The sequence below is a fragment of the Capricornis sumatraensis genome, chromosome 1 (genome assembly GCF_032405125.1).
Source record: "Capricornis sumatraensis isolate serow.1 chromosome 1, serow.2, whole genome shotgun sequence".
NCBI lineage: Eukaryota > Metazoa > Chordata > Mammalia > Artiodactyla > Bovidae > Capricornis > Capricornis sumatraensis.
The window spans coordinates 25690025-25708623 of record NC_091069.1 but is presented as its reverse complement, the minus strand read 5'-3'; the positions used below and the strand labels follow the sequence as shown (position 1 = coordinate 25708623).

The 18599-nt window shown below is 47.5% G+C and overlaps 1 protein-coding gene across 2 annotated transcripts in view; it reads right to left on the bottom strand.

The window, feature by feature from the left end:
- Nucleotides 1-1137: 1137 nt before the first annotated feature.
- VSNL1 (visinin like 1) overlaps nt 1138-18599 on the bottom strand; it is a 125783-nt gene continuing 108321 nt past the window's right edge. For both annotated transcript variants that reach the window (XM_068974325.1, XM_068974315.1), the window contains exons 3-4: nt 5060-5275; nt 1138-1948 (exon numbers count right to left, since the gene is read on the bottom strand). In XM_068974325.1, the coding sequence (XP_068830426.1) occupies nt 1751-1948; nt 5060-5275 (414 nt within the window). In that variant the 3' untranslated portion in view covers nt 1138-1750. The remainder of the gene's footprint in view (nt 1949-5059; nt 5276-18599) is intronic.

The window sequence follows — 18599 nt, the reverse complement described above, 5'->3', positions numbered from 1 at the left end:
CACCGGGTTAAGTGCACCCAGAAGTCCTATGAGCCCTTGGGACTGTTCTCTCTGGGGGCGGAAGTGTGGTCTGGCAAGGTCAGGTACCGCTGGCCTCCTGAGAGTTTGTGGGGAGTTTTGCTCACTCCCAGTTTCTTGCTGAACAGATGAATGGAATCGTCAGGCCCTGGTCTCTGGTCTCACTTAAGGATCCTAAGACAGACAAGGGACGAATATTTAGGAAAAAAGACAGTCCATAAAAAGTGAACAGTTTAGCACTGTACTGTCTGATATGATGACAACTCGCTACATGGGGCAAATTAAATGTAAATTAATTAAAATAAAATGAAAAATTCAGTTTGCCAGTCATATTAGCTGAACTTGAAGTGCTCCAGAGTCACACACAACCAGTGCAGAAGTTTCCACCATTCCAGCAAGTTCTACTGGATGGTCCTGGAGAAAGAAACCAGTCTCATCCACACTTGCTCTGAAAATGCAAACCCACCCCTAGGGCTCTTCATGGAATCTCTGCCTTCCTCCCTCAAGCTCAAAACGGTCAGGATTTTGTTACATCTTTAAAACCATGAGTACGTTTATGATTTGGCAAGACAGAAGGCCCCTTTTCTGGCAGCATCTTTCAGAGGACGCTTCTCAGTGTGTTGTATAGAACATAACACATAGTTGTGTAAAACATAACACACAGTCACACTGAGATAGCATGTATTGTCATATAGTGAGCATTTTTTGAGAATGAGCAAGTTTTATGTTTAAACTTGACATGCCATATTAATTTTCCCTCTTCTGAGGGCCAGGATGAAGTATCGAGAAGTCGCTTTTTTCCGTTGGTTGTCACTAGTCTTTGAATTCCCAAGTTGTGTGTTCAAAGGGAAATTTAGTAAGTTTGTTGCTACTGACCCTGGATGATCATTAAACATCTGTTTCCAATTTAAAATTATGAAATAAGAACTGAGGGGAAAAGTCAAATGTTATAAATTTATTTGGGACATCTATTGCCACCTCTTTGGAAGCCTTTGAAAATTCAAGCAGAAATCAATACACATCCATCTTTTTTTTTTTTACTTTCAATAAATAATATCTTTGAGTATATGCATATTATAGATAGATATATTTATGAGTCATTTAGCAGAGTTTGTAAGGTTTATACTGCATTAATTCCAACACAGCTCTTTCCAGGTTGATAGGGTGCAAATGAGGTAAGAATTAAGGCAAACCTAAAAGGCATGCAAATGTCGTACATTTATATTCACTGATAATACAAGCTCTTGTGTGTGGACCACACAGAGGAGTCGAGATCTCCTCGGTGTGTCTGTCTAGTACTATTTTACAGGAGAATGGTGACACAGCTTAAAATTCAGTTACATTACCGTGGGGGTCTCAGTGCTACTAACATCATGTAATCAAGGAGACACAAGCATTAGCAAAACATGAACGAGAAATCATAGAACTCTTTGCAGCACGTTTCTGCCAAGGCTTTGGAGGAGGAAGGTTTTTTATGAAATGATATTACACATATCACATTGTGGCAGGTTGTCTGTTTTATAATATATGCTTTTAAAATTCATTAGCAAATGACATTCTCATGCACACAAGTGTTTCAAACACAAGAAGCAAGTCCATTTACAGGTAGTCCAAGCGATATTTGTGTGTGGTATGTGTGTGTGTGTGTGTGTGTGTGTGTGTGTGTGTGTTAATAGCTGCAGACTGAATGGAACATTGATACTCTTGTGCAGTCCATAGCATTGACCTCTGCTCATTTCTGAATGTCGCACTGCAGAAGTAGTACAATGGAAGGGTCGCTCTTGGCAGCTTCTTTGAATTCATCCAGTGTAATCTGGTCATCTTTGTTCTTATCCATCTTGCTGAAAATCTTGTCTACTCGTTGCTCGGGCGTGAGGCCATCCTCATTCATTTTCATCATGATCACTGTGCCCACCATTTTGTAGATAGCCTTGGGAAGACAAGAAATAGATCATAAAGTTCACCTAGGATGGGGTAAAGAATTTAAATTTACTTCAAAGGACTCCTTAAATGCTTTTAAATAAGAGAGTGGTGTCATCAAATCGGTGTGAGTCTCATGACTAACGGGATAGAGAATTTCGTGTGACTCCTAATTTTTCTGGCTGGAGGAAGTGAGTGAAAAGAGTTGTGGTGAGACCAAGAATGATGATCAGGAGGTTTAGGAAGGAAAACGATAAGCTCAGTTTGAAAACTTCTGAGTTTGAAGTCAGATGGTAATCAACAAGCTCTACTCCCGGGAGATCTAGGGAAAGATGCAGTGGTCCCAGATGAAATGGACCGTAATCAGTGGTCCCAACTGATAAGGGACTTACAATCTGTCAAGAAAGCAAGAGAGGTGCACCAGTAAAATTAAGCCCTGAAAGAAGTTAGCTGAGGGAGATCTGCGAGGCAAGGACTCTCTTCATGTGAAAGAACAGAGTAAGACGATTCCATTTTCCATTAAACTGCACACATGGAATTCTCAAAATGGAAATTAAAGGTAGAAATGAGTTTCATTCTTAGGAAAGTGCCTTAAAAAAAGAAATGCTCTTTTACACAAAGACTTGTAGGTAAACATATAGCAGCAATTTCAATAATAGCCCAAAAGTGAAACAGCACAAAAACTCAACTGGCAAAGAGATAAATAAAATATGACACATCCATACAACTGAATGTGATTTTAGCAACAGAAAGCAATGAAATACTGATAGCTGCTACAGCAGAGATAAATGTCCAAAAAAGTGCCAGGTATAAAAGGCCAAACGTATATTGCAAGATTCCATTTATATGAAATGTTCAGTGAGACAAATCCATAAAGAAAAAGTAGAAAGGCAGTTTCCAAAATCTGGGGATACCCATGGGCATAAGGGATCCTATTGGGAGAAAAAAAAAGTTCTATAATTGGATTATGATGATGGCGAAATAACCTAGACCTTAAAGAGTAAAGAAGATTTGGATGGGCCCAGAGCCCTGAAGGAAAAGGTGAAGAGCCCAGGTGGAAAGCATGGTAGAGGCCAAAGTGGCCAGTGGTGAGTGTTCAAGGGTGAGCAGCCCTGGATGGACAGCGAGGCTGCAGCGGACATGCAAGCGAATGGATGTCAGCTGGACAGCTGGACCTGTGTACACAGCTGTGCATGGCATGGAGGAACCTCTCTGTAAAGACTTTTGGCCAAATGAATGAGCAGCTCCTGAAGTACAGAGAGGCTGTAAAGGCTCTATCAATTACTGATACCTTGGTTCTGAAAACTTGACTCAGCAAAAAGGAACCTGGAGGCAGGAAGGGGTGCCAGGGTGCAAGTGCAGAGGGCTAGAAGCTGGAGAAAATACTAGAGAAGGAGATAGGGAGCCACGTGCAGAGGGAGCATGAAGAAGGAAAGGAGCTGAGGGTCGAGGTGGATATTTCCAAGGGAGACAGAGCCTCGACAGTGAACTGCCGTGTGCTGAGCGTTTCCTACGTGACGGGAAGTGTTGTTTAGTCGCTCAGTCGTGTCCAACTCTTTGAGACCCCCTGGACTGTAGTCCAGCGGGCTCTTCTGTCCATGGGATTTCCCAGGCAAGAATGCTGGAGTGAGTTGCCATTTCCTTCTCCAGCAGATCTTCCCGACCCTGGGATCGAACCTGCGTCTCCTGCCTTGGCAGGCAGATTCTTTACCACCGAGTTACCAGGGAAGCCTGAGAGAAAGCGTGCCAGGTGCTTAATCGTTACCACAGTCTTGAGGGGTAGGTTTATTATCATTTTTTCTTAAAGACATTGATGATTTGGTACTCAACGCCCTATAGCCAACTCCATGCCTGAACCTTACTGGGTCTCCCAGTTTACTTGGGAAGGGAAGTGGGTACTAAAGGTAGGGAAGGGACTAAAGATGCTGGGGCAGGTGGGGTAAGTGGAAGGCAGGGCTCCAGAGGCCAGAGCTGACTGCTAGGGAGCGGCCCCAGAGGGAGGAGAGTCAGCACAGCAGAGCGGGCATCTGGGTCACTTGGGTTTTGGCTACTGTTTCTCGCCATCACCCCTTGGCTTTGCTTTGGGGATCCACCCCTCCGCCCCCCCGCCCCGAATCTCAGCCCTGTGGTCTGGGCAGGGCCTTGCCCCAGCTCCAGGATGAGACACTTGGTCCTGTCTGTGGCAGTGCACTTCCCTTTTTGGGTCACCTTGTCAGCACAGAGGTGCACACACGAGCTAAGACAGTGAGTGAGTGAAGGGGCACTGACTCGTTCATCAGCGGGTGAGTGCCTGGCAGGCTCCCGGACTGTTCTAGGCTGGGGGATACAGCAGTGAGAGAGTATGGCCCTCTCTGTACATGTAGCTTGCATTCTATTATATCAGGTGATTTAGGGCAGTGATAAACTCTGTGACCAAAAAAAAAAAAAAAATGTTGGTAAGGGATTAGATGGCCCAGGGGTAGAGGGATGTGAGTTCAGGGAGGAATGCCTGCCAATGAGATGAGGGGGCAGCCCCGAGAGGAATGAGGGGACCTGGAGGGCAGTCCTGGGCAGAGGGCGAGGATATCAAGGCCCTGATGTGAGGCTGTGTTTTCCAGGAAAACCAAGGCCCAGGTATCTCACACTCAGTGTGTAACGAGTGGTGTTGAAGACTGAGGTTGCAGCAGTGGGCAGGGGGTCCTGGGACATTTGCATAGGCAACTGAGGAAGATGCTTGTTGACGTGGAATGATGGGAAACGGGACCACAGTCAGCATCTTGTGCCCACCGTGGGGAAGCTGGCTTGAGGAAGAGAGCAGCATCCAGCAGGGCAGAGCTAAGCCAAGAGCCAGAGAAGCTGGATCCTGATACCATCCTTCGCACCCTCTACGCTTGTGTTGGTGGAAGATCTCACAGTGAGAGCATGGCTGGTTGAAATGTGGTTGACAGTCATAACCCAGCAGCTCGGAGCTGAGACATTATCCAGCATGGAGGGAGGGGACAGGACAGAGGATTCAAGCCTACCAGGGCTCCTGGTGGGGAAGAAGGGGACCTGCCATAGGCGTGTGCCCAGGGAGCCTCTTCCCAAGCTCTGCCTTTGTGCCGGCAGCAGACCAGGCCCTGAGAACACCCGGGGACCTCACCTCGATGATCTCTAGCATCTCCACTCGGGTGATCTTGCCGTCCCCGTCCAGGTCGTACATGTTGAAAGCCCAGTTCAGCTTCTGCTCAAAGCTGCCCCTGGAGGTGATGGACAGCGCGCAGATGAACTCTCGGAAGTCGATGGTGCCGTCCCCGTTCTTGTCGAAGGTGCGGAAGGCGTGCTGCGCAAACTTGGAGGCATCTCCGTATGGGAAGAACTACAGAGCAGAACACACAAGATCACCTGTCAGGAGGGGAAGAATCGCAGGCCCTGAAGTGAAAGCCCACTGCCACACGTTGGCCCGGGGTTCTCCCAGGGGCGAGGGTTCAGGCTCGCTCGTGTGGACAAGGTTTGGCCCAACACTCAAGGTTAAGGACGGGCACAGGGAAGCGGTCTCCCCATGCGTCCTCACTCCCAGGCTCCTCGCTCTTTCCTGAGGGTGAGGCTGGAGACACTGGGCTTTGAGGTGGGTGGGGCCTGCATCAGGTCTGCTAGAATTCCTCCTCTGCGGCCTTTCTGGTCATTCTCCCTCAGGGTCTAGGACAGGGGCGGCCAGCTGACTTCTCTCCTGCACAGGGCAGTGTGACCTGGACTCCCACATTTCTCTGGGTGTGATCATCCCGGTTCACTGCCCGTGGGGCCTGAGCAAGGTGACCCTGTCCTCCGGCCAGTGGCTCCCTGTCCCCAGCCCCCATGGTCCCCCTGGGTGCTGGGCCAGCGTTCAACTCCTTTTTCTAGAAACTCTTCTTTTGCAGGGCATTTAAGACCCACTAAAAATAGAACATGACTGGGCTTATTTCTGAGACTCATAAAGAGGTGTCTTCTCAGAGCCCACAGGGTGCTGCAGGAGACAGGAGAGGGACGCAGGAGGAGGAGGGTGCAGACCCCCAAAGTGGGAAGACCACAGAGACCGTGGCGGTGGACACACGTCTGGGCCTAGCACACACTGCAGGGAGCTCTGATACCTGATCCTCTGCCCCAGCAAAGCTAAAGAATATCCTCCATATACGTATATATGTATATACATGGCTGATTCTCTTTGCTGTATAGTAGAAACTAACACAACATGGTAAAGCAACTATACTCTGATAAAAATATTTTTTAAAAAAGGAAAAGACATTCTCCAGGTGGAGCACAGGAAACTAGCAAGCAAACCTCATCCCACCCCCGAACAAAAACAAGCCACATGCTGTTTTAAACCAGAGAAGGTGCATACGTGTTTCTGGCTGAAGAATTCCACCAAATACAAAGTCCAAAGCAGATTCCTAAGGATGCCGTGGCATTCATACTCTGGTGTGGGTGCTGCCACTTGCTAGGTGGGTCAGGCTGGCCACACACAGACGGCTGGCGTCATGCCCTCTCTGACTGCATCCTCTTTCTCACTGTACATCCGGACCTGGGACCCGCGAAGCCCTGCTACCCACTGTCCCTACACTGAGAAGCACATTGGATGGGAGGAAATCTCCCTCCAGAAACAAAAGACAAGCATTTCATGTAAGGGGCGAATACAGGAGGCCCAGGGATGAGACAAGCATTCCCAGGGGTGGGGCTGGGGAGAGCTGGTTTCAATTTGCATTTCAGTAGCTCCCACTTCCAGACGCCAGTATCTGATCTGGTGCTTGCTCTTGTTGTCTAAGAAGCTACTCCTAAACCTGGTGGCATGGAACGGTAACAATCATTTTATTAATCCTAGAAAATAAAAACTTGACCATCTCTTCTTTTCTAATCAAACAACTCATTCTGTAACTATGAGCCTAGTATATTCTGAACTGTTCATTATTCATAACACTTATAACACCACATATAGGGGGGAGGAGTTGGGAGGTTGTTCTATTTTTTTCTCCTCACAACAACCAATTTTCCGACTGGCTGTATCCCAGCTGGGTGTCCTACAGGTCAATCCACTTCTGACCCTAACGGCCTGGAGTTACTGGGGGCTTCCCTCATAGCTCAGTTGGTAAAGAATCTGCCTGCAATGCAGGAGACCTGGGTTCGGGTCCTGGGTGGGGAAGATCCTCTGGAGAAGGAAATGGCAACCCACTCCAGTATTCTCGCCTGGAGAACCCCATGGACAGTGGAGCCTGGTGAGCTACAATCCGTGGAATCGCAAGAGTTGGACACGACTGAGCAACTAAACCACCACCACCACCACCAGAAGGGAAGGATCAGTCCAGAAAGAGTGCCCCCACCCTAGGTGCCAGTCACAAGCCTCAGGTTGCCCCCTGTACCTATGAGAGCCGTGCTATGAAGTGAAAGGGTTCCCACGGCCCCCTCCTCAGGTTGGAGAATTTGCTGACTCACAAAATTCTGAAAGGCGCTTTATTTACTATTATCAGTTTGTTGGGGCTTCCCTAATAGCTCAGTTGGTAAAGAATCCGCCTGCAATGCAGGAGACCCCAGTTTGATTCCTGAGTCAGGAAGATCCGCTGGAGAAGGGACAGGCTACCCACTCCAGTATTCTTGGGCTTCCCTGGTGGTTCAGCTGGTAAAGAATCTCCATGGAATGAGGGAGACCTGGGTTTGATCCCTGGGTTGGGAAGATCTCCTGGAGAAGGGATAGGCTATCCACTCCAGTATTCTTGTCTGGAGAGTTCCATGGACTGCATAGTCCGTGGGGTCGCAAAGAGCTGGACACAACTGAGCGACTTTCACTTCACTTCACCAGTTTGTTATAAAGGATACAATCCACCGGAGGAGATGCATAGAGTAATGCAAGGGATGCATGGAGCTCCCAATACAGGATGCCCCACTCTCCCAGCCCCTGAATGCTTTCATCATCCTGGAAGTTCTTGGAACCCCATAGTTTAAGGGGTTTTTATGGCAGTTTCATTATGCAAGCATGATCGATTAAATCATTGGCCATTGATGATTGAACTCAATCTCCAGACACCCTGTCTCCACTGGAGGTCTCGCTTGGGCTGGAAGTTCCAATTCTCTAATCTGTCCCTTGTCTTTCTGGGACCAGCTGCCCCCCTCCAGTCCTGCCCCACTCCTGAAACGACCGGCACCAAACCACCACTCATCTTATTAACATACAATAGACACTAAAGAAGGAAATGGCAACCCACTCCAGTATTCTTCCCAGGAAAATCCCATGGACAGAGGAGCCTGGCAGGCTACAGTCCATGGGGCCGCAAAGAGTTGGATATGACTGAGCATGCAGGCAGACACTGATCTCTCCAGAGATTCCAAGAGAACCGAGGACTAAGATCAAATATGTTTATTTCTTATTCTAAGTATCATATGTGCCCTCTGCCTGGGTGGTCTTCCTCTCTCTCTAAGGGGGTGCTATTTGCTAATGTGTCGTCTGTGTTCAGGGGTCTTGAGCAGAGCCTGTACCTGAGAAATATAATAACCTAAAAACAGAGCACACTGAGCCCCTTGGTGGAGTCCAAGGTCTCCCTAGGGATTTTTATCCATCAGCCTTTCTGCATCCAGTGACATGAGGCCACTGGGTCTAATTTTTTTCCATCCCTGTAGGTTTCTGGTGGTGCAATGCTTTACCCATTTTATATCTCACAGCATCCTTTTAAGTTAAAGGCTATCTGATATTTTTATCTGAAAATAGCTGGGCATCTTAGGTCAGTGTATTAAAAATTAATTTAGATCTGGAAGGCCTTCAGAAAAAAAAATCAATGGTAAATTTTGAGATATAAAAGTTGCATGTGTCTTGCTGAAGGTCTGTTTACTGACTTTTACAGCCAACACGTTTTCTCTGGAGGAATGGAGTGTGTGGTGAAGAGCCCTCAGATATCTGGAGTGGTTGTTTCCTTTAGAAAATTCATCTTATCATTTTCTGAGTACTTCAAGTTTCTTGAATCAGGGGAATGATCCTTCTTTTGATGAAATAATTCAACTCTGGATGGGTCATAACAGAAAAAATGAAGCCATACTCCCTTCAATTTCTATAGGAAGAAATCAGGGTCTTGAACTCATATCTACTTCTCTCGGAGGAAAACACTGCCTGAGAAGTACAAGTATTTGAAGAGTATTATTGCTTGAAGGGTATTTTTAAAATTCAATGTATTTTGCATCAACTCCTGCATTAAATATTGATGTAGAAATAATTTTTGTTATTAGTAATCCAAATCTTTTAATATAATAAAAAAATTGGAAGTTGAAAATTTATATATATATATATAGTTTTATATATTTCACTTGTGTCTTTGTGCGTGCATACTAAGTCATTTCAGTCGTGTCCGACTCTTTGCAGCCCTACGGACTGTAGCCCACCAGGCTCCTCTGTTCACAGAATTCTCCAGGCAAGACTACTGGAGTGGGTTGCTATGCTCTCCTCCAGGGAATCCTCACGACCCAGGGCTCAAACTGGAGTTTCTTATGTCTCCTGTATTGCCAGGCAGCTTCTTTACCACTAATGCTATCTGGGAAGCCCTTAGGTTGCCATAAAAAACTACCATAGATTGGGTAGCTAGTAAACAACACACATTTATTTCTCATAGTTCTGGAGGCTAGATGTTCAAGATCAAGCTACCAGCACGGTCAGGTACTGGTAAGGGCCTTCCTCTGGGTTGCTTTCTGCTGACTGTTTGCTGTGTCCTTAATATTCTGGAAGGTGCCAGGACACTTTATGAGGTTTCTTTTACAAGAGCACTAATCCTGTTCATGGGGCTTCCCAGGTAGCTCAAATGGTAAAGAATCTGCCTACAATTCGGGAGACCTGGGTTCGATCCCTGGGTTGGGAAGATCCCCTGGAGAAAGGAATGACCACCCACTCCAGTACTCTTGCCTGGAGAATTCCATGGACAGAGGAGCCTGGCGGGCTACAGTCCATGGAGCTGCAAAGAGCTGGACACAATCGAGCAACACTTTCACTTCCTTCAATCCTATTCATGAAGGTTCCACCCTCATGATGTAAGCACTTCCCTCCTAATAGCATCATTTTGGGTATGCAGTTTCAACATATGAATTTGGGACACACAGACATTCAGCCCATAGCAAATTGTTTAAAAGGAAATAAGCTTTGTCATAAGAATTTTCAAAAACTATATTAGATAATCTAACATAGCTAACCTTCAATTAATTTCCATTGTCTCCTTTATGCCCATGGATACACACACAGTTCTACTTTTGGTCAAAAATTTTAAATCTAGTGTATCTTGTATTTCCATTAAAAGGAAAGTAAAAAAAACAAACAAACAAAAAACCACCTCATCTGAGAAACAGATTGTTTAGTTTTGTCTGACTGAACAACAGATTATTCTATTTAGTCGCCAGGTTGTGCCTGACTCTTTGAGACCCCATGGACTGTAGCCCACCAGGCTCCTCTGTCCCTGGGATTTCCCAGGGAAGAAGACTGGAGTGGGTTGCCATTTCCTCCTCCAGGGGATCTTCCCAAGCCAGGGGCTGAATCTACATCTGCACCTCCTGCATTGGGAGGCAGATTCTTTACCTCTGAGCCACCTGGGAAGCCAGGGAGGCAGCTGCAAATGGCCAGTTAATAACGCCTGCTTAATGGGAACCCAGGCTCCCAGCCAGGAATTCTTCTGACCCCAGGCGCTGTGTGGTGTGCTTCCCCGAGGCATTCTTTGGGGTTTGGCATCAGTGGGGCAGCCTGTCCTCCTGAGGATACCCAGGAGAAGGCTCCTTTGTGAAGAGCAGGGTTTGGGGTGCAGCAGGGTCTGCTCCAGGTTCAGGCCAGCGGAACCCTAGGCTTAATTCTGGGGGCGTCTGAGCTGGCCAGTAGTAGGCTCCCTGGGCTGGGGGTGAGGCTGCCCTGGAGGCAGTCTTCTCTACAGCTCTCTTTTGTCCTTGCCCCTGTGTAGCCCACAGCCCTTTGGTTCACCTGGGGGCTCAGAACTAGTAACAGAAGGTGGGACCACCAAGTAGCCCCTCTGTCCCTGGGTTCTCTGGGACCCCCAGCTATGGAGGGCTGAGTGTGCTAGGCCAGGTTATACAAGGAATCTGAGCATCTGGGGATTTTGGTATTTGAGTCCTAGAACCAACAATTCCCATGGATGCTGAGGGACCGACTACTGTATAACAAACAGAAGGTAGAAAATTAGGGGAAAAAAATTTTATCTGCCTGATCCACCTGGAACAGTCTGATCATAAACTCTGCATTGTACTCTGAACACTCTGCCATCACAAACTCCTTGTGGACAAGCTTGAAATGTCAAGGCTGTTGCTCATGTGCCTGGCTGGCTATGATAGAGGCAGGATTTGAATGCGTATCTGTCGGGTCATTTCTGCTACATCTTTCTGTTTCTCTTAATCAAGTACCGTGTGTGTGTACTCAGTCTCTCAGTTGTGTTTGAGTCTTTGCGACCTCATGGATGGTAGCCCGCCAGGCTCCTGTGTCCATGGGACTTCCCAGGCAAGAGTACTGGAGTGGGTTGCCATTTCCTTCTCCAGGGAATCTTCCCAACCCAGGGACTGACCCCACATCTCTTGCATCTCCTTCATTGGCAGGTGGATTCTTTACCACTGAGCCACCTCGGAAGCCCTAACCAAGTATTAGCTGAAGAAATAAAGCTAAATCCACATCTGATGAAACAAACAAATTTGTTGCATTATGTAATCCTTTGCTTTCATCCTGCTACTACTGTGTATTTATCGCCACCTCCTGGCAGGACGTATGTACTACATGACAATCATCAGAATGCTCCTGAGGGATATTTTTTATGATTCATTCATTCTTTAATGCAACAAATATTTACTGAGCAGTTACTACACGTCAAGCACTGTGTTGGGTGGTGGCCAAATTAGAAAAAATATATATTTATAATCATGGGAGACCTAGACACTAATCATACAACTATATAAGTATAAAATTGCACTATGATATGGTAACTCAGTGGGTAAAGAATCCACCTGCAATGCAGGAGATCCCGGTTCAATTCCTGGGTTGGGAAGATCCCCTGGAGAATGAGTAGGCTATCCATTGCAATATTCTTGGGCTTCCCTAGTGGCTCAGCTGGTAAAGAATCCACCTGCAATGAGGGAGACCTGGGTTTGAAAGATCCCCTAGAGGAGGGCGTGGCAACCCACTCCAGTATTCTTGCCTGGAGAATCCCATGGACAGAGGAGCCTGGCGGGCTACAGTCCATAGGGTCACAAAGAGTTGGACGCGACTGAGCAACTAAGCACAACACAAGTGCTTAGAGCCACAAGCGAAAGTTACGGGAATGATCTTATGAGTTTGAAACTTAATGAAAATTTAGTGTGCGGCTCCCTTCCCTCACCCTAATATGCAGGTGGTGACAATTCACTGCTCTTCATCATAGCTGAAGAAAGGTCTCAGAGTCCAAAACTTTGGGGATGGCACAAATCTAGACTGTATCCCACTGTACTCCACATCCTTACTCAGAACTAACCAACCTGCAGATGAGGAGCAAAACCAGGAAATGCTCGAGGACTCTGCCTCTCCCCAGGGGCACAAAGGGAGACTTGTCACAAATTAATCAGCCTACTCCAAAGCCACAGCACAGGTTTTCCTTACAGAGAGCGGGCTGATATCCCACATTTCCATCTTTTCAATGAACTATGCAGTTGTGAATATTAAATGGGTTGTCTCCTTAAGAGATGTGAGTGAAGCCCAGATATCTCATACTGAATATGCCAGTGTTCTCCCGACCCCCCACTACCCCCAGTGCAACACAGGTGGCTGCGTCAAAAAAAAAATAAAATGACGTCAAAACATAGTGTTTCTATTCCCCGCTCCAGCCCTAGCTGCTATCCGTGTGTCTAGCTCATCCCTCTAGAAGTTGTACTGAGTTCCGAGAAAACATTGGAACGTTTCCCATGAGAATCCTCCCTTCTCTCTCGGAGTCACTGGGGCCTGCCTCAATTTGATGGAAGATTCGGGTCCCCTAGAAGCTCTCCGTCCAACCTTTAGGCGGGGGAGGTTTTCACAAGCAAAGCCTTGACCCACCGTGACAGCTGACCGCAGACCTGCTGTTATCGGGGGAGTGGTCACAGGACGCTGAAGAGGGCAGTCTCTCTCCAGCTCTGGGCTGCTGCTGGGCAGCCCTCATACCTCAGAATAGATATCTGTCCATTAATCTGCTTGAAATAGGGCTCACGATGGGATCAAAGAACAGAAGAGTATTCTTGGACCACTCTGCGGCTCACTGTCATGGAGAGGCCTGCCATCCAGTCTCTCACCAGACACAGTTCCTTTGGAAAAGTCCTCGCTCAGGTCAGTTCTGTTTTCCTTTGTTCTCAAATGTCAGAAGCCTATATTGTCTGGCTTATGAACCCATAAACAGAATCCCCTCCCCAAGGATGGAGTGGTAGTAGGGAAGAACAAATCTGACTTCATATTGGATCTATTTTTTTACCTTTAACCTTTATATTCTATTGCTTTGGCCACAAGCTCATCACTAAAGGAATGTTGTTAGTTGCTAAGTCATGTCCCACTCTGTGATCTCATGGACTGCAGCCCGCCAGTCTCCTCTGTCTGAGGGATTTCTTAGGCAAGAATACTGGAGTGGATTGCCATTTCCTTCTCCAGGGGATCCTCCCAACCCAAGAATCGAATCTGGATCTGCATCTCCTGCATTGGCAGGCAGATTTTTTTTTTTTTTTAACCACTGAGCTACCTTAAAGTATACATAATGTCCCACCTCCAGGAAGCTGCCTCCCATGCCTGAGAGTTAAGCTAAAATACTTTTGTTTAAGCTCACAGGAAACATCCTGACCAGGCCCACCTGTGAATGGATGCAGGAAAGAAGAAATTAACACATCCTCCCTGGAGTCTGGCTGGAACCAGGAAATATTTGCAATAACCTATCGCCTTTTTTTTACTTTACCTTCTCACCTCCCCCTCTTTGTTCTATAAAATACGTTAACATCCCAACTGGGCAAGATGGTTCTTAGGGACTGGAGTTCACCATCTTCTGGGTCAGCTGCTCTCCAAATGAAGTCACTATTCCTTGTCTCAACAACTTCTCTCTCGATGTATTGGCCTGTCATGTGATGAGCGGTACGACAGAGTCTTATCTATTGCACCCCTGAAATATGGCAATTCTGCTTCCAAGGTCATCTCCCCTCACCTCTGCTGGAATTAGCCAGAAGCCTCTCCTGGATGACCTGGCTCAGAAATCAACCTCTCCAGGTCCTGCCAGTAAAGCAGTGGTTCCTGAGAGTCTATCAGGGAGCAAGGTCCTGGGCAGGTCCTTCTCTTGTGCTGCTTCGGCTGGTCTTTCAACACCTTTAGGACTAGAGGGTCATTGCTCTGCGTTAAGTAACTGGCTCAAGGTTGTTTCATTGGAAAAGACCCTGCTGCTGGGAAAGACTGAGGGCAAGAGGAGAAGGGGGTGACAAACGATGAGATGGTTGGATGGCATCACTGACTCAATAAACAAGAGTTTGAGCAAACTCAGGGAGATAGGGAAGGACAGGGAAGCCTGGCATGCTGCAGTTCATGGGATTGCAAAGAGTCGAATGTGACTTAGCAACTGAACAACAACAATAAGGCTGTATCTCTAAGGAGGGTGAGGGCACTGGTGTCAAACCCAGCTTGGCCAGTGGACGCTGCCTCTCCTGCACTTGCTGAGTCTGCCTGGCCTTCTGCACTGAAATGAGCTGCAACTCGCCTCCTCCACCAGGTTCTGGAAAGGATCTGCCCATCTGGCCCGTGGTTCTGCTTCTTCCTTCCCACGCACTCCTGCCTTGCACTGTGTTCACAGGAGCCTCAATCCTCATCATCAAAGCTGGTCCAGACCAGAGCAGGCTCACAGGGAGTGGGTATCCACTGTTAGGGACAAAGGCGGGGAAAACACCTGTCCTTCACAGGGGACACCCCCTCCTCTCCAGGCAGTAGGAAGGGCTGGGCCTTGGGCAGGTAGGTGGGGACCATAGTCTCTGGCTCTGGGGCAGGTACTGCTGCGGAGGGAGAGAGGCCACCCAAGGATGACAGTCAGCCTCCTGGACCTCACTGTGGCCCAGCTCATAGCAGACATTCCATCTTGCCCCCAGGACTGCAGGGGGCTGGGGTCCTTGAGAGAAAGCGGGACCACTCCAGGCTCACAAGAGGCAGAGGTGAGATGCAAGCTCAGTTCTGTCTTATTCTGTGATGTTGACGAAGTCATCTGAGCTTCAGTTTCCTCTTCCACAAAACAGGGCAATAATAATACCTGTGATGTAGAAGTCTTGTGAGATGTACTGGGGACAGAACATGTGGAAACTGTCTGAGGCTGTGAGGAGCCGGGCCTGGGCCCCTCCATGTTCCCCTCAAAGCTGCCCCAAAGCATCCCATCTCCTGATGTTCGCAGATGGCAGCTGGGTGAGCAGCTGGTTAGCGGTGGGCTCTCTCACACACATGCCCCGGGCTGCTGGCCAAGCTGGTGTCCTTGAGAATTCACTTGGTATTTGGTTTTGGCTTTAGGCTCATCATGCCACAAGCCATCACACGTCCAGAGGGAACTTTTCACACCCAGGTTTTCTCCTGTCCACTTCCCATAACCGTCAATAGCATCTAACTGTTTTCAGGACAAGGAACAAAATTACCCCCAAGCCTCTGTGTCCAGTTTTCGGTCCACTCCTCTGCCCTCTGGGATTATTTCACTTCCTGCTACCTGGGACCTTACTGAGCTCTCAGCCACAGCTATGCAGCCTTTGCCATGTTTTTCTCTTTGTCTGCAATGCTCCTTTTCTGCTCCAACCCAGTTAATGCCTGTGTTCTTCTTCAGACCTTGAAGTCTTCGAGCCAGTGTCAGAAGTTCCCATTATACACACGCACATCACTGAGTCCCACCCTCGGTTACATTTACCATCATAGTGAAGAAATGTTCGTGGCATTGCTTGATTAAGGCCTGTCTTCCTTAGCAGTTGTTGTGGTTGTTTAGTCGCCAAGTCGTGTCCCACTCTCTTGTGACCCCATGCACTGCAGCACGCCAGGCTCCTCTGTCCATGGGATTTCCCAGGCAAGAATACTGGAGAGGGTTGCCATTTCTTTCTCCAGGGGATTTTGCTGACCCAGAAACTGAACCTGCGTCTCCTGCATTGACAGGCGGATTCTTTACCCCTGAACCACCAGGGAAGCCCCTCTCCTTGTAGACCATAAACTAAATGGAGGCAAGGAGTGGCCTGTTTTCGCCCAGCACTGTGATCCCTGGCATCCAGTACAGGGCCAGGCACACAGGAGGTGGCAGATGAACATATGACTCGGCACAGCAGGTCTTTTTTGAGCCTGAGGATATAGCAGCAAATCCACCCAATGACCAGGGAAGGCCTGAAATGTGTTCCGAAGGGTGTCTTCAGTCAGCTCTGCTAAAGAAGGCTCCCACTTGGCCTTAAATCGTGTCATCCCCATTACTGCTTCAGCTGATGATTCATGAGGATTGAGCAGTATGTGCACCTGGTCATGAGCAGGGGAAAAGGAGAGAGATATTTCCCCTTAATCAGAAATGGTGGATCCCCAAACTGCTCTCTGCCAAGATGTTCATTCAACAGACACTCCCAAAAGCCAGGGGTGGTGCCAGGCTTCATGCTGAGTTCTGTGTGGGAGGGAGGGAGGGAGGGTAAGGGGCAGTGAAGAAGAATAAGAGTGAAACATAAGACCCAGTCCTGCCCTCAAGCAGACATAACCAATCAAATGTAGATGCAGCCCAAAGTGTGAGCTGCCTTCCACATTCGTGCTCTCTGGAAAGAGAATAAAGACACAGCCCCTCTACCCTGCCCACTATAGGGGGGCACCCAGATCCTGAGGTCACTTTTCAGACCTGCCTCTTCACTTGTCCTCTAGGCGACAATATCCATTTTTTTACATTATGGGTCCCTCAGGACTCCAGGTTTTATTATGAGACAACCACTATTAGCTCATGGTTCTTGAGCTGCATCTATTTGAGAAGAAAATTAGTCCTGAATTAAATTCCTAGAGAAGGGGTTTTGCCCCTTGGGTCATGGAGGCAATTTTCATTTATGTCCTCGACAAGGTCCCTCCATAGGCATATCGCCCCAAGAAGGTCATGAGGCCCAGGGAAGTTCTCTGACCTTCTTATAGAAAACAAGACACAGGCCACAGAAATCCTCCCTTGTTTGAGAATTCACACCACGGGTAAAGCCAGAATTGCCATTTCATTAAAGGAAATACTATGCTTTGCTCTTAATTGCATCTTCACTGGTTTTAGATTAGGATCTGTTATCCAATGGCACCCCACTCCAGTACTCTTGCCTGGAAAATCCCATGGACCGAGGAGCCTGGTAGGCTGAAGTCCATGGGGTCGCTGAGAGTCGGACACGACTGAGCGACTTCCCTTTCACTTTTCGCTTTCATGCATTGGAGAAGGAAATGGCAACCCACTCCAGCGTTCTTGCCTGGAGAATTCCAGGGACGGGGTAGCCTGGCAGGCTGCCGTCTATGGGGTCGCACAGAGTCAGACATGACTGAAGCGACTTAGCATATCCTGCAGATGCTTGATAAATGCTTTATAAATGCTTAGAGTGGATAAAGGAAGCAACTTGCTGCAGAAGAGCCAATGCTGGGTTGTGGCAGGGTATCTAGTTGTGACTGAACTCAAGCCACTTTGGATATAAAATGACGGCATAAATCAGGTAAGCTTCAAAATTTCTTTTAGCTATCACATTTTATTTATTTATTTCCGATTCTAGAAGTGAAATCTTAAAAGAAAAAGGAGAAAAGAAAATGATTTTGGCAAATGGGTGATACTTTCATGAATTTGGATTTGTTAATTTACTGCCCCCTTGTGTGGCTGTTGTCTAGTTGCTAAGTCGTGTCTGACTCTTTGTGACCCCATGGACTGCAGCACGCCAGACCTCCCTGTCCTTCACCATCTCCCAGAGTTGGCTCAAACTCATGTCCACTAAGTCCATCCAATTATCTCAATCCCTATCCCCCTTTCTCCTCCTGCCGTTAGTCTTTCCCAGCATCAGGGTCTTTTCCAGTGAGTGTGGCCCCTTTGGTTGGTATAGCCTAATTACAGGATCAAACTTTGAAGGGTGAACATATCTATTGTTGTTGTTTAGTCACTAAGTCATGTCTGACTTTTTTGTGACCCAATGCACTGTAGCCCTCCATGCTCCTCTGTTCATAGGATTTCCTCTGCAAGAATATTGGAGTGGATCGCCATTTCCTTCTCCAGGGTATCTTCCCAATCCAGGGATCAAACATGGGTCTCCAGCGTTGGCAGGCAGATTCTCTACCACTGAGCCGCCTGAGAAGCCCACTCGTTGGTTACTCAGACTTTAAAAATAAACTCTCTCTCTCAAAAAATAAATAAAATAAAATAAAAATAAACTCTCTCTGCTGCTGCTGCTGCTGCTAAGTCGCTTCAGTCATGTCCGACTCTGTGTGACTCCAGAGACGGCAGCCCGCCAGGCTCCGTTGCCCCCAGGATTCTCCAGGCAAGAACACTGGAGTGAGTTGCCATTTCCTTCTGCCCAAATACCCAATTCATGTTACAGACTGGTTCGATGACATCTTGATTTGGGACAAGGGGTTTCCTCCAGTACTTCTCTTGTTGACTAATGTTGAACCACCAGGATAAAGCAGTCTACTGTTAGCATTTATTACAAAATAGCGGGCCAACAATAGCAAATTACACAACAGTAAATTGTCA